Here is a 23,687-nt window from a genome sequence, read left to right on the forward strand (position 1 = left end):
TGGAGGAACTCAGCTGAACTGAATTGAGAAGGAGCAGGGAGAAGCCGGCACCACGGGGTGGAATCAAATTGACAGTGGGGTATAATGAACAGAGGACCAGTCCCAAGGGGAGACGCCACCTCTCTGAAAACATGCTGACTTCAGGAACCCCCTGAGACAGATGGACATAATGGCTCTTTCTGGTAATCTCGAGGCTGCTTTCACAAATTATCTCTGGGAACAAAGCCTGGCCTTCATAGAGCAGGCAAAGGCCAAGAGCAGCTCATTCTAGCCTCTCCTTTGTGCTCCATGGGGAGAGGAGGGACAAAACCAGCTCCCAACTCCTCCAGGGTTCCATTATCAGAGCAGCATTCCAGGCCAGGCCTTTACAATAGACTATCTACCCTGCTCTCCACAGTCCAACAAATGGGAGAACAAACACATCCTGGCCCAATGTCCTTCTTAGCACAGGGTTTGTTTTCTGCTTTTCTTTCAGTTCTCACCAATTTTCCCCTCTACTTTCAGACATGAGCTTTTATTCCCCTGTCAAACGGAGCTCCATCCCTGTAAATAATCCCTCTCTGCCCGTTACATCCCTCCATCCAATTGCCTTTCAAATATTTATAGACTTATTTTTCTTTTCTCTAAGACATTCATCTTTTTGTTGCTGTTCTTTTCAATTGTGTCTAGTTTATCAATGTCTTTTGGAGGATAGGGGTGGAGACAAAGCTGGGATGGAAACTCAGTCATGAAAACAGTATGTCCAAATCCATTGGTACCAGAGCAAACAAAAGATTATACAAAAATAATTATTCAAAAATAATCTTGAAGAAAAATGTTCGCTATATCTTTATGCTTTCTTCCAATCTCTTGCTTTTTTGTTGTTCAGCTATTTTCCAGTCATGTCTGACTCTTCATGACCCCATTTGGGGTTTTCTTGGCAAAAATACTGCAATGATTTGGTACTTCCCTTCTCCAGCTTACTTTACATAGAAGGAAACTGCAGTAACAAGGTTAAGTGACTTGCTTAGGGTAACACAGCTATTTGAGTGTCTGAGGCCTGATTTGATCTCATCGTCCTAGTCTAGGCCCAGCCCTCTCCTCCTTGTGCACCTAGATGCCGTAGCTCTATATATTAAGAAAAAAATTTGTGACTTTCCCCTCCTCACCTACACTCAGAATATAAACTAGATTGAATTATGAAAATCAATTTTTGTTGGCACCAAAAAATGTCCTTGGCTTTTTAAATAAATATTCACTGGTAAAAATAAATACATTTAATAACTTATAAAGACAATTCTACCATATAATATGTGATATATAGATTATTATTTGTTTGCCTCTGACAAAAATATCTAACAGAAGCAACAACAGAAACCACTGAAAGAACTGCTTTAATTCAACAACTCAGCTAATAGCATCAACAGTGACTTTAACATGGATTATGACATTAAATCCTTTTCCCCAGTTCTCTTTCATTTTCAAATGGGCCTCAGACACTCAATGTAATTATGATAGAGCCCAGCCACAATCAGGATGTAAACCAGGGGAAAAAAGATGAGAAACAACTGAAGGGGGGAAAGGGAAGAAACAGAATTGTAAAAGAAAAGCTGTCAGTAACAAAATGTTTTGTCTTAAGCTAGAATTTGTGGGTTTAGGGGCAAAGACACCTTTAAGGAAACTGAGATAGCAGGAGGAGCTTAGGATACTACAGTGTCCTAGAAGGTCAACAAGATGGTAATTTCAAGGAAGAAAGGTTGTAATGTTCTTATGGATTTGCCAACTAGTAAAATTTCTGACATGGCAGTGAGCTTTAAAAAAATAAACCAATCAACATTTGATAAGACTATGACACACTGTGTCATACCCCCCCCACAAATGGTAAAGAAAATGGGTTGGTAACATGATGAGAGCAAGCAGAAGAAAGGAAGGGAGGAAAGGAGGGAGGAGGAAGGAAGGAAGGAAGGAAGGAAGGAAGGAAGGAAGGAAGGAAGGAAGGAAGGAAGGAAGGAAGGAAGGAAGGGAGGGAGGGAGGGAGGGAGGGAGGGAGGGAGGGAGGGAGGGAGGGAGGGAGGGAGGGAGGGAGGGAGGGAGGGAGGGAGGGAGGGAGGGAGGAAGGAAGGAAGGAAGGAAGGAAGGAAGGAAGGAAGGAAGGAAGGAAGGAAGGAAGGAAGGAAGGAAGGAAGGAAGGAAGGAAGGAAGGAAGGAAGGAAGGAAGGAAGGAAGGAAGGAAGAAGGGAAGGAAGAAGGGAAGGAAGGAAGGAGGGAAGGAGGGAAGGAGGGAAGGAGGAAAGGAAGGAGGGAAGGAGGGAAGGAGGGAAGGAGGAAAGGAAGGAGGGAAGGAGGGAAGCAAGGAAGGAAGGAAGGAGGGAAGGAGGGAAGGAGGGAAGGAGGGAAGGAGGGAAGGAAGGAAGGAAGGAAGGAGGGAAGGAGGGAAGGAAGGAAGGAAGGAAGGAAGGAAGGAAGGAAGGAAGGAAGGAAGGAAGGAAGGAAGGAAGGAAGGAAGGAAGGAAGGAAGGAAGGAAGGAAGGAAGGAAGGAAGGAAGGAAGGAAAGGAAGACTCCAAAATAATACTGGGCATATTCCTTGTCCTAAATATATGGGATGACCTAGACAAGTCACAATTATCTAGCATGAATAGGTTGCAATTTTCAGTGATGAAGGGAATATTTACTTTGGTATGATCATAAACTCATTTGAGAAATTGAATTATATTTTTACTAAAATGGCTTTTCACCAATACTTTCAAAGTAAGTTTTTTTATCCTTTTTAAACCAATGCCATGTCACAAAAAAGTTCATTTTTACTACCTCTCAGGTTTTTCTCTTAACTGTACAAAAGATTAATAAACTACTAAAAAAACTTATAAAGAAAAAATGGCACAGCCAGTTTTCTATGGCCCCCCCTCACTCTTTCTGAAGAAACATTTGTCACAGGACGTCTAAGAAATTACCTCTGGCCTTCTCAGGCACTCTAATATTTTTGGCTTGTCAATATGGTTACAATGAAGAAGGCCTGTCTCTGGGTCTCTAGATGATTTGTGTAACTCCTTCAAACACTATTCCTCTTTCACTGCAAAATACATGTCATGATGAAGTATGAAAGAAAGAAGTCCTGTTACACTTCAAGTTACATATTTGCAATAAGGAAAAATACACAAAGACTTAAGCAATGATGCATAAACTCTCATGTAAAGTGAGGATCTAGCATACTTTACTCAAAGGTCAATCCTCTTTCCAGCCTTCCCCCTTCTCGTCATCTATAGCTCTCCCTCTCTAGAGAAGCAGCCATCTGGGGGCCCCACTGTCCTAACTGGCGACCACTCTCTCCGAAAACATCCCTTCAGCCATGCTTCACTTTACTCTCTGCTTACTCTCCCTATTTCTACTCTTTCTCCTGGAAAACCCCCTACCCTGCAGCAGGGGTACCCTCACCCCTCCTTTCAACTCTCCTCATTTATGTTTTCCCTTATTATATGCTGTAGGCACCGTGAGGACAAAGAAAGTCTTGCTTGCTTGTCTGCATATCCCTACCTCTTAGCACAGTTCCTGGCACAGTATGCCCTCAATAAATTTCTTTCCTTCTTTTCTCTCTCTCACTCTCTCTGTCTCTCCCCACTTTCTTCTTCCATCCCTTCTCCTTCCCTTCCTTCCATTTTCCCTTCCTCCTTCCCTCCCTACCCACTTCCCTTCCTTCCTATCCATCTGTGACTAAGAAAATTTAGTTACATTTTTGTTTCAAAACGTTTTCCTAAATGAACAGGTATTACAACTATCATGTCTCATATTATTGGGTTTTATGTTTTGTTTGGGGGTCAAGGAAAGGGTCCACATTGGTGTAGAAAAACACTATCCAAAGACAATCAATCTCCATCTTAGTCTTAAGATGGTGACCTCCAAACATCTTGGATCTTGTGACTCCCAAATATGGCTATTTATATATTATATATGACTATGTATAGAGCATATAATATACAAGAATATCAAAAACATGCAATAGTCAGACATTTTAAAAGGATGAGATAAACATGAAAATAAACATTTTAAATTATTTTGTTTTATGGTAAAAAGCATTTTGTTTCACTAAAAATATCCATTATTTTTAGTGACAGCAATGTATCCAAATATATTTTGTTATTTTTAAAAATCTTAGTTTAAGATACCTTTGTTGAAAGTTAATTATTAGATATTACATTTAGATGTGTATATGTAAATATTATAAATATATATACATATATTTTCACATATACTATATGTGCACAGTATGTGCTAAAATGGGCCACAGAAAGTAATTTGGAAATTTTTTTTTAAATCTTACTTTCTGTCTTAGAATCAATCATTTCCAAGGCAAAAGAGCAGTAAGGACTAGGCAACTGGAATGAAGTGACTTGCCCAAGGTCACAGAGCTTCAAAGTTGCTGAGGCTAGGACCTCCTATCTCCAGAGTGGCTCTCTATACACTAAGCCACTTAGCTAACTCATTTATAATCTTTTTTTTTTTAAACAGGTTGGAAAATCCTGTTTCCGAGTAGTTTTTTTTTTTTAAGGGGAATTTTTAGAGGTGATGTGTCATTTTTGGTAACAAAAATTTAGAATTTAAAAGTCTTGTTAATGATGATGGCCTCAAACTATCAGTATCTGATATCTAAAGATAAGAATATATACTTAGTGAGAAAATTTCTATTTCAAATAATCTTGATAATTTCTAATTTGCAGCCAACTTCTTATAAGATCTCATATATTGTCACTGACCTAATCTCATAATGTAGTCAATGAAAAGACTGCACTATAAAGTACCATTTAAAGTTCTCTGAACTTGCAGAAAATCCTAGAAAAAGCAAACTAGGATTTTAGGCATTGTGATGAGACTCCTCTTCCAAATCACACTTCATAAGCCACCGTCAATGTGTTTATTTTTATTAGTTGGTCAAAGGAAATAATTCAAATAAGGGATTTCCAAAAATTGCCTGAAATTATACAAAAATACACTGATAAACATTTAACAACCAGCTCCTCCACTAAAAAACACACAAAATACACTCTTAAATGTCATCAGCAATGAACATTTTCTCTATTGCTTTCTAAAGTCTAAACAATAAACAAAATAATACATCAAATCTTGATTTGTGGCATTTGACAATTCCTGAGGCGTTAACGCTCATATTTAAACTTTAACAATCAGATTTCCAGTTGGTTAAAGCTGGCTCTAGAACAGCCCTGGCCAAAGGTCACATGCCACACAGGTCACCCATCCCTCATTTTACAGACCAGTTATTATACATTATTTCCTTTCATGTATTTTTGGGACTAGCCAAACTGGTGCCCTCACTATTCCTTATACCCATTTCTGTGCTGCCCTTTAGTACCACTTCTAGCTAATATTGTTTCAAAAACTGAAGAGTGTGCCACAAGAGAACAAAAAGAGAAGACGATGGAGCAAAAATCTATAAAGGTAATTAACATATAAATTGATTAGAATAGGAAATTCAAACCCACTACTCAAAAGTTTTGACTCTGAAGGATAAAAAATTAAAGCAGAAATAAATCCAAGAATTAGAGAATAAAACTTTGGAATAGATAGGAAGAAAAAGAATCAAGAGAATTTTCTTGGGAAAATATTGGGGGGGGGGAGACTATTGACCCTAAAAAGTTGGAGAAATTTTAAAATAATTATGTCATGGAGAAGGAAAGGAGAATGGGCAAAAGAAGAGAAGAAATCAATAACTAAAGAAATAAATTAACCATTTAGAAATAAGTATAGGAAAATAGGAAAGTAGGGAATGGGGGGGAGACACAGGGAAAAAAGTCTATCTAAACAAAGCTATAGTTAAAGCAAAACTAACTTCAAGGATAAAGTATTGAGTGAAGTGAAGGGGACAGGCAAAAAAAATATTTTAAAATAAACACTAGAGAAATAATTCAAGTAAAACATTTGAGAATGGCAAAATGAGTATGAAAACAAAGCTCCTCATTCTGTTCTTTACAAGAAACAAATATAAAAGGTGAAATCACACAGAATGAAAACTAGAGGCTGGGACAAAATTTACTCTTTGTCAAATAAATCCTAAAGTACGATGAATAGCAATCATTACTTGAAATAGTAAAATAAAATATAATACTGAGAAATAATCAAGAAAGTTGCAAGGCATTTAAAGGAACTATATAGGCATTGAACCAATATCAATGTTAAACACAGTTGCACCACTATATTCATAAAGGAAGAGTTAACCAATCTGCAAAAATACATTTGGCAGTAGGAGAGTATCTAATATTCCTCCTTCGGAGCTGAACAAATCAAACAGTAATATAAGCAAAATAAACTATAGTTTGGAACAAAATGATGAAGAATATAGAAATAAAAAAATGTATATAATTTTCCAAGTAGGAATATTAAAGAACATATATTCAATATTAAAGAATATAATGGAAGCAGCTAGGCAGATCAGTTTACTGAATAATGGACCTCAAGTCAAGAAGATCTAAGTTCAAAACCGCCTCTGACACTCACCAGTTATGTGACCCTGGACAAGTCACTTAACACCTCAATCTCCTCATTTGTAAAATGGAGATAAAAATAATACCTACCTCACAGGCCTGTTGTAAAGATCAAATGACATAAACTTCTAAAGCACATTACATACCTCAAAGCACTATGTTAAGACTATTTCTTATTTATTGACAATATGCACATTTACCAGAACTGCATTTTACAAAACAGAACACATGTATTAAAACATAAGAATTGTATACAACTATAACAAATAATACAATATAGTCATTAACTCAGAAAGTACAAGAAAAAACAAAAGATCTAAGTGTAGATTTAATAAAGAAATACTAAAGAGTCAGAGAATAAAGAGAAAAAAATACCTTTGTGAGACAAAAATGATGAAACATACAAAAATCTGAGATATAGCTTAAGTATTATTCAGAGGAAAAATTACAAATAACTCTAAAAACATACATTAATGAAACAAAAAATAGAAGACTAGTGAATTGATTAATTTTTTTTAATGAGAAAATAACAAATCCAAAATAAACCCAGAGAAGAAATCCTGAAAATAGGTAAATTGAAAACAAGATTATAAATGAGAAACAAATGTAAAAGCTAGTTTTTAAAAACATTAACAAAACTGATAAACTTCACCCAACTTTGCTAATAATAAAAAGTAGAAGGAAATCAAACTAACAAAATAAAAAGCAATTAAGGTGAAATCAAAACAAAGTAGAAATAGAAAGAATTGTCAGAAACAATTATGTAAGTTATATGCCAACAAAACTGAAAATTAAAAAAGAAGATTATGTACAATTCTAAAATTCCCAATAGAAAACTACAATCTAAAAAAAAAAAAAGATTTGAAGTGACGGTAAAGAAACTACTAAAGGAGTAGGAGGGAGACCTTTTATTCATATAGATTTATAACCAAATTATACAAAACACAAAGTTAACGTCTATATGTTATAAATTATTAGATATGGTTATATGTTATTGTATTCTATTATTTGATAATATATTAATATATAATTAAGAGTAACAATGTATAACATTTAATATATTAATATCTATACATTATAAATTACTCTCAAAAATTGAGAACTCCATTGAACTTTTATGAGCCAAATATAGTCCCAATACCAGGAAAAGATAAAGCAAAGAAAGAGAACTATAAATCACTATTAAGTGAATATTCAAGTTTAAAAATAAAATTCTAGCTAAATGACTCCAGAATACACAAAATTATTTGTTACACAAAAAACCTGGCTAAAAGACAAAAGCAAATTATCAAAATTATGCCAAAATAATTTTCTATTACCAAAATAGAAAAATCAGGAACACAAGGGTAATTTTACTTAGAAAATTAGAGGGAACTGCAAAAGATCAGTATTTAGCATTATACTAAACAATACATTTAGAATATCAAGAAATATAATTTTAAAAGTAGAAATAAAGAATAAATAGAACTTCTAAACCTAAAATTATGTTATAAAAACAATAATCATCTAAACCAATGTTATCAAACTCAAACTGAATTGAGAGTTAAGGGAAAGAACACAAATCAAAAACTGTCAGAAAAAAGATTAATAAAAATTGTATCAACATATAATCTAGAGAGGAGGCTAGGTTGCTCAGTGGATAGAGTCAGACTCAGAGAAGGGAGGTTCTGGGTTCAAATCTGATGTCAGATTCTTCCTAGCTGTGTGACTCTGACTTAACCCTGATTGCCTAGCCTTTGCCGTTCTTCTACCTGAAAACCAATAAACAATATTGATCTAAGATGGAAGGTAAGGGGTGTAAATATATCCATATATATAAATTAAACTAAAAAAGGAAATGTTTTAATGTATACATAGAAGTGATTTTCACCTACATGAAAATGAAATGGTGTATTGACTTTGTATAAAAGCTTCATTCATTCAAAGGGCTTTAAAAAATGTTTGTAGAGAAGCCACAATTTTTATTAATCAAGCAAAGCACGCATTTGCTAAGCACTTACCACATGCTGGAAACCGTTCTCTGGGCCAGGAATGCAAATGCAAAGGAACAACACAATCCTTCCTATCCAGAAGCCATCCCTTGGTTCAGTGCTAGCACATTCTCCCCCATCCTCACATTTCCATCCCTGGACGAAGAGTGCACTGAGGAGAGAGGATGCACAGGAGGAAGCAGGGCTGCCTGAGGCCAGGCCAAGATGGACAGGAAGAGGCTTCCTGGGGAAAATAGGGTCCAGAGCCCAGAATGCTCCAGAGGGAGGGCACAGAGATAACATTCAGGATTTCTTTCACAATGTAGAGAAGGGAAAAGTTTCTTAAGCTGGTCAAAGAACCGTTTGGGGCATCTAAAAGCTGTAATAAATAACTGGCTACCCCCACACCTGCAGGGAAGAGGCTGCTGCCACCCGCTCTGTGCCTCCATCCTGACTCCACATTCACCTCTGTGCTTCCGCTGCCAGGCCTCCATTCAGAAAGAGCCATCTGGCTCATTTTCAGTTAAGATTTAAAATGTCACCAAGCAGCAGGAGCCAACAGGTCTAAGTGAAAACCTAAAAAATTCACAACCCAACATTTCAAAGCCCTTTTCACAAACACCATTAAATTTGGGGGTTTTTTTAACCCCTTCTTCCTAAAAGAGGTACAATACCATTGTGTAATGCAGAGTGGAAAACAAATTATCAGTGTTGCTAAATTCAAGTGACATTGTCCAAGAAAAACTGCAGGCTGAAGAATTACCCACCAGCTGCTAAAGGAGCTTCTAATTTTTTTTGGTAGGATAGATCCCATTCCTTTGGTAATCTGGCAAAACCCAGGGTGCCCTTCTCAGAATAATGCTTTTAAATACATAAAGTAAAATATGTAGGACTGCCAAGGCAAACAACTATATTAAAAATAAAGATATCATTTTCTCCTATCCAGCTTCACAGGTCCCCTTGCAATCTCGCCACGAACCCTTTTAGAGCCCCCAAGTCCCAAGTTATGAACCTCTGCCAAAGTGTCAGGGATGCTACATTTCATTAGTTGCTCATATGAGAATGAGAAGAAAAAGAAATGATGAAACCCAAAAGAGTAGGAAAGAATAATAGAGGGAAGTGGGAATATCACTGCCTTTCTCAATAAAAAATGTTGAAGCATTACACTAAAATGCCAAGATATAGATTGCATATATACCAAAATGAAAAGAACAAATTACTGGTAAATTATAACTTGGAATAAAAATTATTGTGCCCATATACAATTGTCTTCTTTCTGGGTGTCCTAGAATAGTTTTTAAAAGGAGAGGGAGAGGCAGATATGTGGTTCAGTAGATAGAGAGACAGGCTTGGATCCTGGAGGTCCTGGGTTCAAATGTGACCTCAGCACTTCCTAGTTATGTGACCCTGAGCAAGTCACTTAGTCCTAATTGCCCTTCCAGCTCTTCTATCTTGGAACCAATACTTAGAATTGATCTTAAGACAGAAGTTTAAAATGTTTTGTTTTGTTTTTAAATGGAGGACTCTTTGCAGATGGATGCTCTTCCCTAACATCTAATTCTGCTAATAAAATTATAAGCAGTGAATGGAAAATGTTCCACAACTAAGTTTAGGTGGCAATATCTTTTAAATATAAAATGTAAAATATTTATATGTAGGCATATATACACACAGATACGTATAAATACATATAATATAAAGCTAGAGGCACCATAGTACTAACACACTACTGGGCTTGGTGTCCGGAAGAATTGTGTTCAGATTTTGTTCACTGCTCTTGCTGTGACCAGGGGCAAATCTTTTAACCTTTCTATGTGCTTTGGGCAACTCCCTAGCATTTATCTATTAAAGGTTGCTAAGTTGTAGGAGGAGTTCCTCACAGGAAATCGCAGATCCTTCCCATACTTTGCCCTATAATAACAATTTTAACCCAAAAGTTCAAGAATACACAAACACCCAAATACACACAAACTCTTTTCTCGTTTTCTGTAACTTTCTTACCTTCTGTTTTTATTTTCATTTTTTACTGTCATGCAAAACACACTTCCATATTGGTCACTGTTGTAAGAGCAATCTCATACACCTTCTGTCTTAATATCAATTCTAAGACAAAAGAGTAGCAAGAGCTAGGCAGAGGCTTAAGTGACTTGCCCAGGGTCACACAGCGAGGAAATATCGGAAGCCTCATTTGAATTCAGGGCCTCCCAACTCTACATCCAACTCTCTTCACTGTGCTACCTAGCTGTCCCTCTTCTAGTACTCTTAACCAGTATTTGAGAAAGGTAGGAAAGAAACCCACCCAGACATCAGCTCTCTAATAAGGGAAATAACAAGAGAGGCAAATCTAATTTGTCTACTCTTTAGAATTCTGACAATCTGATAATAATAATTTAAAAAAAAACACAATTATTCTGATATTTTTCTTGCCAAAAATGGCTCATCTCTTAATAACCAAAATGTAATTGGCCTCATGGAAAGACTACTATATTTGGAGACAGGGGCCTGAGTTCAAATCCCACCTCTATCCCTCAACTGCATGAGGGAAGTCACTGTCTCTGAATCTTGGTATCCTTATGTGGACAAAAAGGAGGCTGAATTTAAAAATCTCCTGAGATCATTCTAGATCGAATGTAGGATCCTAAATGACTTTCAGAATACAGAAGTGATTTTTGGTCCTTGTCCAGCTCCAACTTAAGCTAAGAGGAATAAGACTGCTTTGAATGCAGAAAGCACTCCATCCATGCTTATTCAATCTAAGAAAATGACCAGATAACCCTAAAACCTGGTGTGGGATAAGTGAATGCAACCCCTCCCCCAGAACAGTTTTCCTCATCATTCTTCCACTTGGAAATCAGAGCCTTGGCTTGGAGCCTCAGACAATGGAGAGAGTTGGCCCTGCCGAGGGGTGGTGGCCCATAAGTGAGGAGACATCCTCCCTGTGAAGGAGGTGATGCAAGAAACACATCCTTTCTCCAAATTCAGGCTCATTTTGTGGCTAACACACCTCAACAAGACCCAAGTTATCCCCCTGGGTAAGCTAGACAGCTCTCCTACAGCCCAGTGACAGAGAGGCAGCCCAGTGGGTGGCACCAAGCCTGGAGGCAGGAAGAGTCCCCCTCCGGAGCTGGAGTCTGTCCTCAGACACTGACCCTGGCTAAGTCACTTCATCCGGTCTGCCTCCATTCCCTATACAGCAAAACGTGCCAGAGAAGGAAATGGTAAACCAGTCTGGGATCTCTGCCAACAGAATCCCACGTGGGGTCAAAGGGTCAGGCCTTATGGACACGCGGAACCACAAAGTGGTACCCCTGACACAGCAGGGAGCTCAGCGGCCCAGGGCCAGGCCCAGGCTTCCTGAGGTTCCATTTCTGAGATGAGTGGGCCCGCCTCAGTCTACCCTCCTAACCCCCTCTGGGTTCCCCTCCATGGACGAGGCCCTGGCTAGAGGAGGAGAGTGGGGATCTCTTCCCTGTGGAGTCATTTTCTACCCCCAGTTAGCCCCTATAAAGTGCTCATTCCAGGCTACAATGGCCTTAGAAGCTCCCAGGGTCCTCTGTCTACAGAAGGAAGCAGTGAAGCTGGCACCGTCCTGACCTTGAACTCTCTCTGTGGCTCCCCCACTCCTGCCTGTAACTTTCCCTATCACTGCCTCAGAAAGGCTCAGCCAGAATTTATGTTTGCTTTGAGAATTTCACCTCTGAAAACCCCCTCTTAAAGGCCGGTCCCCCGGCCTTAAAGGCCCTCTTTCTTCTGAATGGGATTGTGGGGACAGGGAGATGGGCCCCCTTTCCCAGCTCCCATCCAAACACCTGGCAGCACCATAATGTTACAGGCTCACCCTATAACCACAGGGCAGGGAGGCAGAGGAGGAACGTAGCGGGTCTGCAAGCAAGGAAGCCTGGGACATTCCTCTGGGCAGTTGTTTAATGGTACCTTGCCTCAAGTTCTTCCACCATAAAATGGGGATAATAAGAGTACCTACTTCCTGAAGCTGTGGTGAGGATTGAATGAGATAACAAATATAAGAGCTTCATCATCATCATCATCATCATTCTCCCTGAAAAGACCAGACTACTGTCCTCAGAATCACAGAAAATGTTAGAAAAGAGACTTAAGAGAACAGAGATGGAAAAATGTTTTATGTGACTGCACAGGTAAAATCCATATCCCACTGCTTACCATCTCAGAGAGAGAGGAAGAGATAGATGGAGGGAGAGAGGACATTTGGCACTCAAAAGGTTTTTAAACATTAAACATTGTCTTTACATGTAATTGGGGGGGAGAGGGAGAGAGAGAGGGAGAGAGGGGGGAAGGAAGGAGGGAAGAAGAAAGGGAGGGAGGGAGGGAGGGAGGGAGGGAGGGAGGGAGGGAGGGAGGAAGGAAGGGAGGAAGGAAGGAAGGAAGGAAGGAAGGAAGGAAGGAAGGAAGGAAGGAAGGAAGGAAGGAAGGAAGGAAGGAAGGAAGGAAGGAAGGAAGGAAGGAGGGAAGGAGGGAAGGAGGGAGGGAAGGAGAGAAGAAAGGAAGGAGGGAAGGAGGGAAGGAAGGAAGGAAGGAAACTTAGTTATTTCTCTATTTTGATGTGAGACCCTCATTTGACAACTTTGAGGTCAAGAGATGGGACAGAACAAGACTTGCCCAAGACCCCACAGATGGGGAGGGCAGCCAGGATGGTCTTCCAACTATAAATCTGGTGTTCTCTACACTAGGCCAGGCTCACCCCTCCACCCTCCATGTAAAAGTGAGGCAGCTGCCTCTTCATCCATCTCACCCTTCTCCCTCCCGCTGTAATTTTTCCTGCTGAAACCCCAAATGCTAACATCCATAACCCCAGAAGGGCATCTTGAGTTCCAACAAGTTAATTAACTACAGCTAACTGTGTAGTTCCTACAAGAATGGATAGGAGGCGCTAGGAATGATGGGAGTAGGGGGGTCATGTGATCAGGCTACGTGGGCAGACAAATTAAGGGGACTAGTAGGAGGAAAAGCCCAGGAGGCCACTGCCAGGATCACAGGTGGAAGCAGGGAGAGGGGTTAGCTACACCAGGGAGTGTTCCTTACACATCTGATATTAGGGAGTCTTCAAAGTTTCCATGTGCTTTTGTGTGTTATTTGATAATATTCAGTAGTTTCTTTTTTCTTTTTTTTTTAAAACCTTTACCTTCCATATTAGAATTGGTCCAGGATATCAGTTCCAAGGCAGAAGAGCAGTAAGAGCTGGGCAATGGGGGTTAAGGGACTTGGCCAAGGTCTCAAAGCCAGGAAGTGTCTGAGGCCAGATTTGAACCTAGGACCTCCCATCTCTAGGCCTGGCTCTCAATCCACTGAGGTATCCAATTGCCTCTGTCTTTTTTATCTTAAAAATAAAAAGCATAAGGGCAGATAAATAGCTCCATAGATTAGGAGCCAGGACTAGAAATGAGAGGTCCTCGGTTCAAATCTGGCTTCAGATACTTCCTAGCTGTGTGACACTGGGCAAGTCACTTAACTGCTGTGGCCTAAACTGTACTCCTTGGAACCAATGCTTAGTATCAATTCTAAGACATAAGGGAAGGGTTTTTTAAATAAACATTAAAATAAAAGGCTCAGACATAGCTCCTGTCTTCTAAGCACTAGAAAACATTCCATATAGCTGCAGAAATATTGTTAGAAGAATAACTTTTGTCTGTCCACCTCCAGAAAAAGAACCAACAAACAAAAATAAGTAAGTTTTATACATATGTCAGATGCTTTCTCTAATGAGGAAAGGGAAGGGAGAGTTAATTAAGTATTTTAATGTAACAAATTAATTCATTTTTCTAGAAACCTGATGCCGAGGCTCACTGTGAGATTACCTGAAGATGTGGTGGGAGTGCTAGGGGCCTGCGTGGGGCTGCTGCTCTCCGACATCAGGCATGAGCTGCTGCCATTGTTCTCTCTCTTCACCAGCAGTTCTGCAGCGCTGGGCAGGGGAATGGGGTGGCTGATCCCCAGCTCCTCCTCCTGGGCCTGCTGCCTTCTCAGTGCCACCTGAGCATGTGCAAAGAGGAAAACACATTTTTAAATACCCGGTATTTTTTTATTTGGAGGTGAAACACACCTTTATCTACATTTTCTCTGGCATTTACTTATAAAAGATTAATTTGGTATCCATCAACGCCTACATATAAGTACCCACTATAAGGCATAATTGAGATTCAGTGCTATTATATGTATATATGCTATTATGTATATAAAATAAAAATAATAAAATATATAATATATAAGGATATAATTCAGATTCAGTGCTAAACTCTGCATTCAGTGAAAAAAAGATGGCTACTCTCAAGGAGCTGACTTTCACTAGGGGAAGACGCATGTGTAAGTGTGAGTATAGATACACGTAGGTAGCTATGTATATGTATATTCAGAATAAAGGTACTTTAAGGAAAGAGACCACTAGCAAATGGAATGATCAGAAAAAGATACACAAAGAAGCAAGCAGCTGAGGGAGCCTGGAAGTGATTTTTCTAAGGTGAAAGTGAGCAGAGAGGGTAATTCCAAATGGGAGAATGGGGGTCAAGGGCAGGAAATGGATTGTTCCGGGTGATGACCAGGAAAGAGGCGGGTTTGGCAAACCTGTAAAGTGAAGGAAAGGGAGTAATAATAGCTATTAACTAACATTTTGTAGTATTTACGATGTGCCAGGCCCTGTGCCAAAAGCTTTATAGTAATTATCTCATTGGTCCTCAAAACAACCCTAGAAGAGAGGTTCTATTATTATCCCCATTTTATAGATGAGGAACCTGAGGCAAGTTTCCACACTTCTGTGTAGCTGTAAATATAATGAGCATTTTCAGGGCAGTGATCCTCATTTCTGTCTTTGTATATCTCTAGCACTCAGCACAATATTTGGCATTCAACAGAAATTTAATAAATGCTTATTGAACAAATGAAATTCCCTGCCCTCTAAAAGGTAACTAAAATATAGTAGGGAATCCATGTACATAGATAACTAACTATACCAGGAAGCCTGTGAGAAATGTTATAAAAGAGATAAATGCAGTGTCACTACTATAATTAATGGGAGTTTTTATAATCCTTCACTTCCATCTTAGAATCAATTCTGGGTATTGATTTGAAGGCAGAAGAGTGGCAAGGGTTGGGCAGTGGGGGTTAAGTGACTTGTCTAATCACACAGCTAGGAAGGAATTGTCTGAGGCCAGGTTTGAACCCAGGCCTTTCTTCCTGTCTTTTTTTTTAACCCTCACCTTCTGTCTTAGAATCAGTACCATGTATTGGTTCCACGGCAGAAGAGTGGTAAGGGCTAGGATATGGGGGTTTAGTGACTTGTCCAGGGTCAAACAGCTAGGAAGTATCTGGGGCCAGATTTGAACCCAGGACCTCTCATCTCTGGACCTAGCTCAATTCACTTAGCCACCAAGCTGCCCCCAATATAATTAGTTTTGACATTTAAATGGCCTTTGAAAATAATCTTTGTTAGAGGGGACATGGCAAAATTGGGAAACTAATGCATTGTTGATGAAGCTGTGAACTGATCCAACCCTTCTGGAGGGAAATTTAGAATGATACCTAATAAACTATTCTCAATAAGCTATAAAACAATGCATACCATTTAATCTAGTAATACCACGACTGGTCTGTAGCCCAAAGAGACCATAAAAAAGGGGGGGGGGGAAGAGCTCATTTGTACAAAACTATTTATGCTGCTCTCTTGTGAGATGGCGAAGAATTGGAAATTGAGGGGATGTCCTTCCATGGGGGAATGGCTGAACAAATCGTGGCATATGCGGTGATGGAATCCTGTTGGGCTATAAGGAAGGATCCGCAGGATGGTTTCAGAAAAAAGTTAAGACCTACATGAACTGATGCAGAGAAAAATAAACAGAAGCAGGAGGAAACTGTACACCGTAGCAGCAATATAGTGACTGACAGCAACTCTCAGCAATGCAATGATCCAGGACAATTCTCAGAGACCAGGACAAAGAATTCACCTCCAGAGGAAGAAATGTTTGAGTCCAAATACAGATCAAAGCATACTATTTTTCACATTAGTTTATGCTTTTATTTGGGGGCTTTGGTTTCACAGGAGTAGTTTCCTACAACAATGACCAATATGGAAGTATGTTTTACATGATAATATATGTATCACCCCAGATCAAATGGCTTATCATCTCCAAAATGGAGGAGGGAAGGGAGAGAGGGAGACAATTTGGATCTTATAATTTTGGAAAACATATGTTGAAAATTGTTATTCTGTGTAATTGGGAAAATAAAATATCTTTTTCTTAATTGTCCTTAAGATGATTGGGATGGAAGGATGTACGAAAGATTAATAAGATCTACAATTATGGAATTTAAAAAAAACAAAGAAATGGGGTTGTGGCTGAAGGGTGTGTCAAGGTCAAGCTAATAATTTTTCAAATTTTGAAGCAAAGAAGTGGGATCACTGAAGATCTGCTAGAGAAGTAAAGAATAAAAATGGGATCAGGGACCTCAGAGTAAAGAAAAGATGAGGTCAAGAGTACAGATAGAAAAAAACTAGCACTTGCATAGCTTTTTAAAGTTTTCAAAGTGCTTTAGAAATATCTAATGGGCTGTTCACACACACACACACACACACACACACTCTGGAAGGTATGCACTATTAATATCTCCATTTTATAGATAAGGAAACTTTGGAGTGACTTTTCTAGGGTCATACAACTAATGTCTAAGGCAAGATTCAAACAGTTTTCCCTGAGTCCAAGTCCAACTCCATCCTCTATGTCTCCTAGATGCTAATAATAAGGTAAAATAATGTATTTAATAAGGAAGTAAAATAAAACATGCAGCCTTTCTATGAATGGGAGAAAGGTAGAGAAGTTCATTGTCTGCTATTTCATGTAATTTCTAGGAGCAAGTAGGGGGAATGACTCAAAATTTCTTGATATAGAATGTAATCTTCCTGGGTTAAAAATAAAGCTTAAAATGCAAATATACCAAGAGAATAATATACCATTCCTACTTAAATATAAATTATTGCTATTAAATTCAGAGCAGATTTTGATTGAAGGGCACAGCAAGAAGAAAAAGGGGGAGGAAAAAGAATGGAGGAGGCTAAAACAATGGCTGGAGAGGGAGGCTTGTTTACTTCTGCCTGGGGAGTGAGGAGTGGGTCACTGGGATTTAAAATCTCTTTAAGGAGTGACTGGATTTTAGGATTGAGGGAAGCCTTTAAACTGCTATTACCTTAGGAATGAGAAAAATAAAATTTTTTCTCATTATTTCTAAAAAGTACCTTTGCTTAGCAATCTTCTTTTCTGAATTATTAATATTATTCTTTTTTTCCATGCTCTTAAATTAAAGAAAGGCATTAGGGTAAAGTGATTTGGACTCAGAGGTTCTAGTTTTGCTTCTCTTCTCCCCCAACTCTGAAATTTAGGTACTCTTCACTGCTGTGCCTCAGTTTCACTATCTGTAAAATCAAGGGGTTGGACCAAATGACCTCTAAAATCCAGGTCTACAAACCAAAACAGACTAAAAAGAAAAGTAGTTCAGTTTTCCATCTCAGAAGTCTGATCACCAAACTATTCAGATACAAATTCAATTTAGGTAACTGCTTTTAGTCCATTCTGGAATCAGTTCTTTAGGCAGAAACTATGATAAATAAGGGAAAAGAGCCCTGGTTTTCCCATCAGAGAACCAGGGACCAAATCCCACTTTATGGTTTCTGGCTAGTCATTTATTTTTTCTGGGACTCAATTTCTTCATCAATGAAATTTAGTTGTATCAGATAAATCTGTGGACGTTGTAGATAGGATGCTGTGGGCTAGTAATTTGGTAGTCCAAGAGATTCAAATTAAAATAGAAAATATGAAAAATGATATATATATCAAAATGTTAAAGGGAAAAAAATGTTAAAGGGTCCACAAACAAGGGACTTAGGGAGAAAGGAAACTGGTCTTTGGCAATATCTAAGTTAATCAATGCAAGACTTAATAGAAACATTAGTTGTCACAGCTATTCCACTGTCTGTTTTGATGAGTGGTCCTCACTAAAGGAAAAGCAATGTGTGATCTAAAACCATCCAAATGTGCTCCAAAAAGCCTGAAGTTGGTACTATGCCAAATCTTAAAGTAAAAAGCCTCTGATGAATACTATTTGGAAAAAACTAGGGCAAAATCAAAAGCTAAGAATGTTATCAGTTAAACATTTTCACTATTCAAACTTTTGAAAATTTTCCCAAGTCTCTTGGAAAATACATTTTAAATTCATTCCAAATTAAAATTTAGAGTCAGCAAAAGTGGAGGAATTTGAGTGACCATGCCAGGTCCCATTGCAGAGAATTATTTTAATAATATAATGCCTTGTGTTTGAATAAAAATGGGTCATTTTATCCTCAAAACAACCTTTTAAAAATATGTATCTGTAAAAAAAGTTGACCATAAAAATCATGACTGAGGACTGGTTCCATTATCATTTTATTCTTAATAGAATTTTTAAGAGGTTCAAAAATTAAGCTCTAAATGATTAGCCCATGTTTATACCTACAACTTAAATAGGGCTTCCCAAGTTAAAATGAAAAATGTGTAGTCTACAATTAATTCTAAACTTTTATGGGTGTGTTAACTTTTACCAAGTTGGTTTACACCAAGCACTTTCCTTAAGATACAGCTAATGCAAATATTATTGGCCCCATTTTACCAGAGGAAGCCATGCCCTTCCCATGGTTAAGTATGGAAAATAACTGCAAATCTATACTCAGGTCTTTTGACTCCAAATTCCACTATTCCACCTGAGCAAGGTGGGTGGGTGGGGGAAATCAAGATGATCAATAAGGAGTTAAACAGTTTGGAAGTTTGAGAAGTCTGATGAATCACAGTGATTAGATATTATTTAATTTAGAAAATTATTAACTTTAAAATTATTTGATTATGCTGCTAAAGTTACAGAAGTTAAGCTTTCATTTACAAAAAGATTACTAAACTATACTTAATAGGAATGGGCAAAAATTGCAAATGTTTCTATCCAAGAAAATGAAAAAGATCTAGGAAATCATGCTTATGAAAAAAGAATTAATTTTACAAAAAGTACATTTAGCATCTAATGTTTCTGAAGTGGATGTAATGCTTAATAAAGAAATGTACATTTTAGAGTTTTTTTAATAATCAATTTTAATTAATTGATTACTGATTTTAACTTAATAATTAATCATCTCTATTTAATGGAAGAAAAAGTTTTATAAGAATGTAATAATGTATAGGAGAACTTGGTTCAAAATCCTGGTCAAACATTTCCAAGTTATGTGATCAGGAGCCTCATTTTACCCATTTGGAAAAAGACAGAATAATATATATCCAATCTCACAGAAATATTATATAGGAAACTAAACTATTAAACTTTAAAATATAAAGAAATGTGAGCTATTAGGGAATAATAGAAGTAATAACATATCTTAAACAGATTTTTAGGGATTAATGTAACACAGGGAGGAAAAGTAGTGTTATGTTCTGGAAATTCTGAATTGTAAATCTCTTAGCAGAATAATGACTTACCTTTATGGGGGGGCAAAGGGGTATCTAGGAAATAAGCTTTCAAAAATAATAACAGCCAAGAAGTAGCCAACATGTATATAAAACTGTAAAGATTTCCAAAGCACATGATATCTATTTAGCAATGTTTATTATTTATAATTACATGCAATATATTATAGTAAATACATTGTGTATAATATATTGATGTATTGTTATATATCATATACATTATGTACATTTTTATGTTGTATGTATTGTACATATTTACTGTGTATTTCTATATCATAACACCATGTCTGATATGCAGATGACAATATATAATTACATTAGCTATAATATCTAATATAACCAACATATAGTTGTATATTATAAGTGTATATATTATTTCATTTGATGTTAAATCTTCCTAAGTAAAATTGAAGGTTAACATTCTGAGAAATTATAAACTCTATAGATTAAATATGCTCTGCATAATAAATATTTTAGTATTTAGTAAAGAAGTAAACTCAATAATATTGTTTCTGTCTACAAAACCTCTTTTTAAAACCTAAAAAATGTTTTAAATGAACCATTTCACAATGGTAATAGAGTATTTTTTCAATTGATTGAAATTAACTTAAAAAATATTGGAAAAAATCAAACCATTCTCTATTTTTATTACATAAGTGGCATCCTGTTATCTTCAAAATGTATTTTGAAAATGCACAAAAAATTTGCAAAAACTACCCTTGAAACAAAATATAAATACAAGATCAAAGGCAAAACGATCTCATCTTTTTTTTACCACCTTATGTCTTTTAACATCAAATTTCAAAAATTAACATTGAAAATCAATTCTAATGAAGGATATTTACAAGTCTATGATCAAAAGTAGCAAAGTTTGTAAATACTTCTTTTCCATCTTTAGAGTAAAAAATATCCTTTAAAAAGTGAAACACAAACTAGGTGGAAAGAATGTATTTTCCTTTAGTAAATATAGACTCTTTTCTTGATGACAAGAAAGACAAGTCTTTCAATATACTTCAAATTTCTAAGGAGATTTTAAAACTTTTTTATACACCTAAAAATTTCTAAGGGAAATATGGATTTATTTTTTAAATATATCAGTATATTTTGCCTGACATTACTTAAGTGATATAGGATTTCTACCTCCCCCACTCCACCTCCAGTAGGTAGAGGAAAAAAAGATGACCGCCTCACAATTAAAAAAAAAATAGTTTTACAAATATATATAAATTCTTAGAGATGGCATATCAAAGAAAGCCCAATAAAACTACCATTCCTCTTGAATAAAAATGGCCAAGATATTATATTGCATCCACAGCGAAGGGGCGGGAGGTGAAGGGAGAAACATTTGCATTCGTTCCAAGACACCTCCCCAAAAAAGCAAAATTCACTCTTCTCGTTTACCTGGCTATTGCAAAAACTATCACACCCCAAACTTTAGCTTTTAATAGGAATTATTCAAATCATTCCCCCCCACCACCACGTTTCCTAATTTTCCACTTCCCCTTGCAAATGTAGGAGCTGAGAAATCTCTCCTTTAACGGTTTTTCGAGTTTCTTAACGTTTCTCGGGGATCTACCTCGTTTTTCTGATTAAGGGGAGTCAAAGGCGTCTCCTGGCGTCTGGCTCCCTACCTTTATCAAAGCAGGAGAATGGGGCTAGATAGGTAGTAACTGAAGGCTCTTTAATTAAAATCCAATTTAGCCTCCCTCTCAAACAGATACTCCCCTCCCCCAACAGGTTTTCTCCCCAAGTCCATGAAATGAGGGCGCATCAAAAACTGGCCCCTAAGTTTGATGACCTCTACCCAAAATACAATAAAATAAAAATATAACTGAATAGAGAATAGGAAAGGATGAAATGGAAGAAAATGGAAGGAAAGAGAAAGAGGGAAAGAAAAGAAGGAAAAATAAGAGGGAGAAGGAAACAGGAGAAAGGAAAAGAGGGGAAGAGAAAGAGAAAAAGAAGGGAAGAGATGAAGAAATAGAAAAAAGAGACGGGAAGAGAAAGAAGAGAATAAAGAAGATGGAAAGAAAGGAGAAAGAAAAAGGGAGGTGAGAAGAAAAGGACAAGAAGGGAAGAAGAAAAAGCCGAAGTAGAATTAGTAAAATGGGTGAAGGGAAAAGAAGGCTCCGGTGAGACCCCGCCATGCGCCTTGTGCGCCCCGACGCCCTCCTGGCGCGCGCCCCTTGCCGGGCTTACCTGGGCGGCCATGACCCGCTGCCTCTCTGCGATCAGATTGCACTTCTTGCACTGGCAGTCACGCCACATGCAGAAGCGTTTGTGCCCCTTCAGCGGGGACGCGTAGCCATGGTTCCTGCAGCGTGCACACTTGGGCAGACGCGGGGACTTCTTCCCCGCCGCCCCCGACGGTCCTAAGCCGCCCGAACCCGAGCCGGAGCCGCCGCCGCTGCTCCCAGCCCCGCCGCCGCTACCGCCGCTGCCTCCAGCCACCCCGAGCATAGCACCTGAGCCCTTGCCGAAGCCCCCGGCCTTGCCCCCGGGCCCAGAGTGCCCGTCGGAGGAAGTCGAGGGCTTGCTGTAGGAATCCTCGTTAGGCATATCTCCGAGATTGGGTGATTCCTCCCCTAAATCGGAAGGAGGTTCAAAAGTCACCCCAAGATCTCCCTTCCGCTCCGCTGTAGAGCGGGGCGAAGGAGACCCCTGGCCCCAGGCCGGGACCGGAGGATAAAGCGAGGGCTAGGCGCAGGAGGAGCCGGAGCTGAGTGCGGAGCTCTGTCGCAGGAGATGCGACCCCGAGCTGCGGCGGGGAGCGTGTGAGGGTGTGTGTGCCCTCCTGCGCTTTTCTATCCTTTCCGTCGCTCCCCACCCCCACCTTACTCTCCCCCACCACCACTTTTTTTTTTTTTTTTTGGCGCGCTCGGCAGGGAACTTTTGGATACTTTTTCAGAACGTTCCCGGGACAGCTAGAGGCAAAGAGGGCGCGCGAGAGCCCCGCCCCTCCAACTCCCATCCCACGCAGCTGCTTGGGCAGCTCAGGAACCAGACGGCTGAAAAGCTACTGTCTCTGCAACCTTCTTTCCCTCCCTCTCTCTCTTCCTCCCTTCCTAGCCCAGGACCACGCATCCCTCCCTCCTTTACTCAGGAGCACAGATATGCATGGCTCTCCTTTCTCGCCAGGGACTCCCAATGCAAAGATGAGAAAAGGCGGTGTAGGGAAAATGGGCGCTGCATGACCATTTCTGGAACTAGGGCACATGACGCACAGCTGTTGAAGTTACCTTCCAAATACTGTCACTCCCTAACTTTTTTTTTAATTGCTTTTCATGGAAAACCCAAGTTGCCTGACCTTCACAATGCTCTGCCGTATCGATTCTTTCCTATATATTATCAATGCCATTTGCTGATATTTCCCTGCTTGGAACATCTGCTTGCTGTTTCTCCTGTGCTCTTTAAATGCTCCGGGGTCTTTGCACGCACCAACCTGGGATGCACTCTCCCTTCATTTTCCCAGAGCCCTGCCCTCGTTAACTCCACACAACTTTAATTTAAACATTTGCCCCTTAACATTTAGGCGCGGACTTATTTTTCATTTAAAGATATAATGTTTTGGGAAATGTTTTATTATTATTCAAGTCTTGCTTAGTGAAGGAACTTCTGCAGTTAGGGATGGATGTCTTCCCTTTTTTCCCCTCTCACCAGAGTACAAATTTTCGTGTTGTCTTAACAATTCACTAGTTGGGGGGGGGGGGGGTCTGTCATTGACTCTAAACAAATCTGAGTAAT

The 23,687-nt window shown here is 38.7% G+C and overlaps 1 protein-coding gene across 1 annotated transcript in view; it reads right to left on the reverse strand.

The window, feature by feature from the left end:
* DMRT1 (doublesex and mab-3 related transcription factor 1) overlaps positions 1–22,733 on the reverse strand; it is a 140,729-nt gene extending 117,996 nt beyond the window's left edge. The window contains exons 1-2 of the mRNA XM_001365581.4: positions 22,143–22,733; positions 14,274–14,448 (exon numbers count right to left, since the gene is read on the reverse strand). Of these exons, the coding sequence (XP_001365618.1) occupies positions 14,274–14,448; positions 22,143–22,502 (535 nt within the window). The 5' untranslated portion in view covers positions 22,503–22,733. The remainder of the gene's footprint in view (positions 1–14,273; positions 14,449–22,142) is intronic.
* Positions 22,734–23,687: the final 954 nt, after the last annotated feature.

The sequence above is a fragment of the Monodelphis domestica genome, chromosome 7 (genome assembly GCF_027887165.1).
Source record: "Monodelphis domestica isolate mMonDom1 chromosome 7, mMonDom1.pri, whole genome shotgun sequence".
NCBI classification, from domain to species: domain Eukaryota; kingdom Metazoa; phylum Chordata; class Mammalia; order Didelphimorphia; family Didelphidae; genus Monodelphis; species Monodelphis domestica.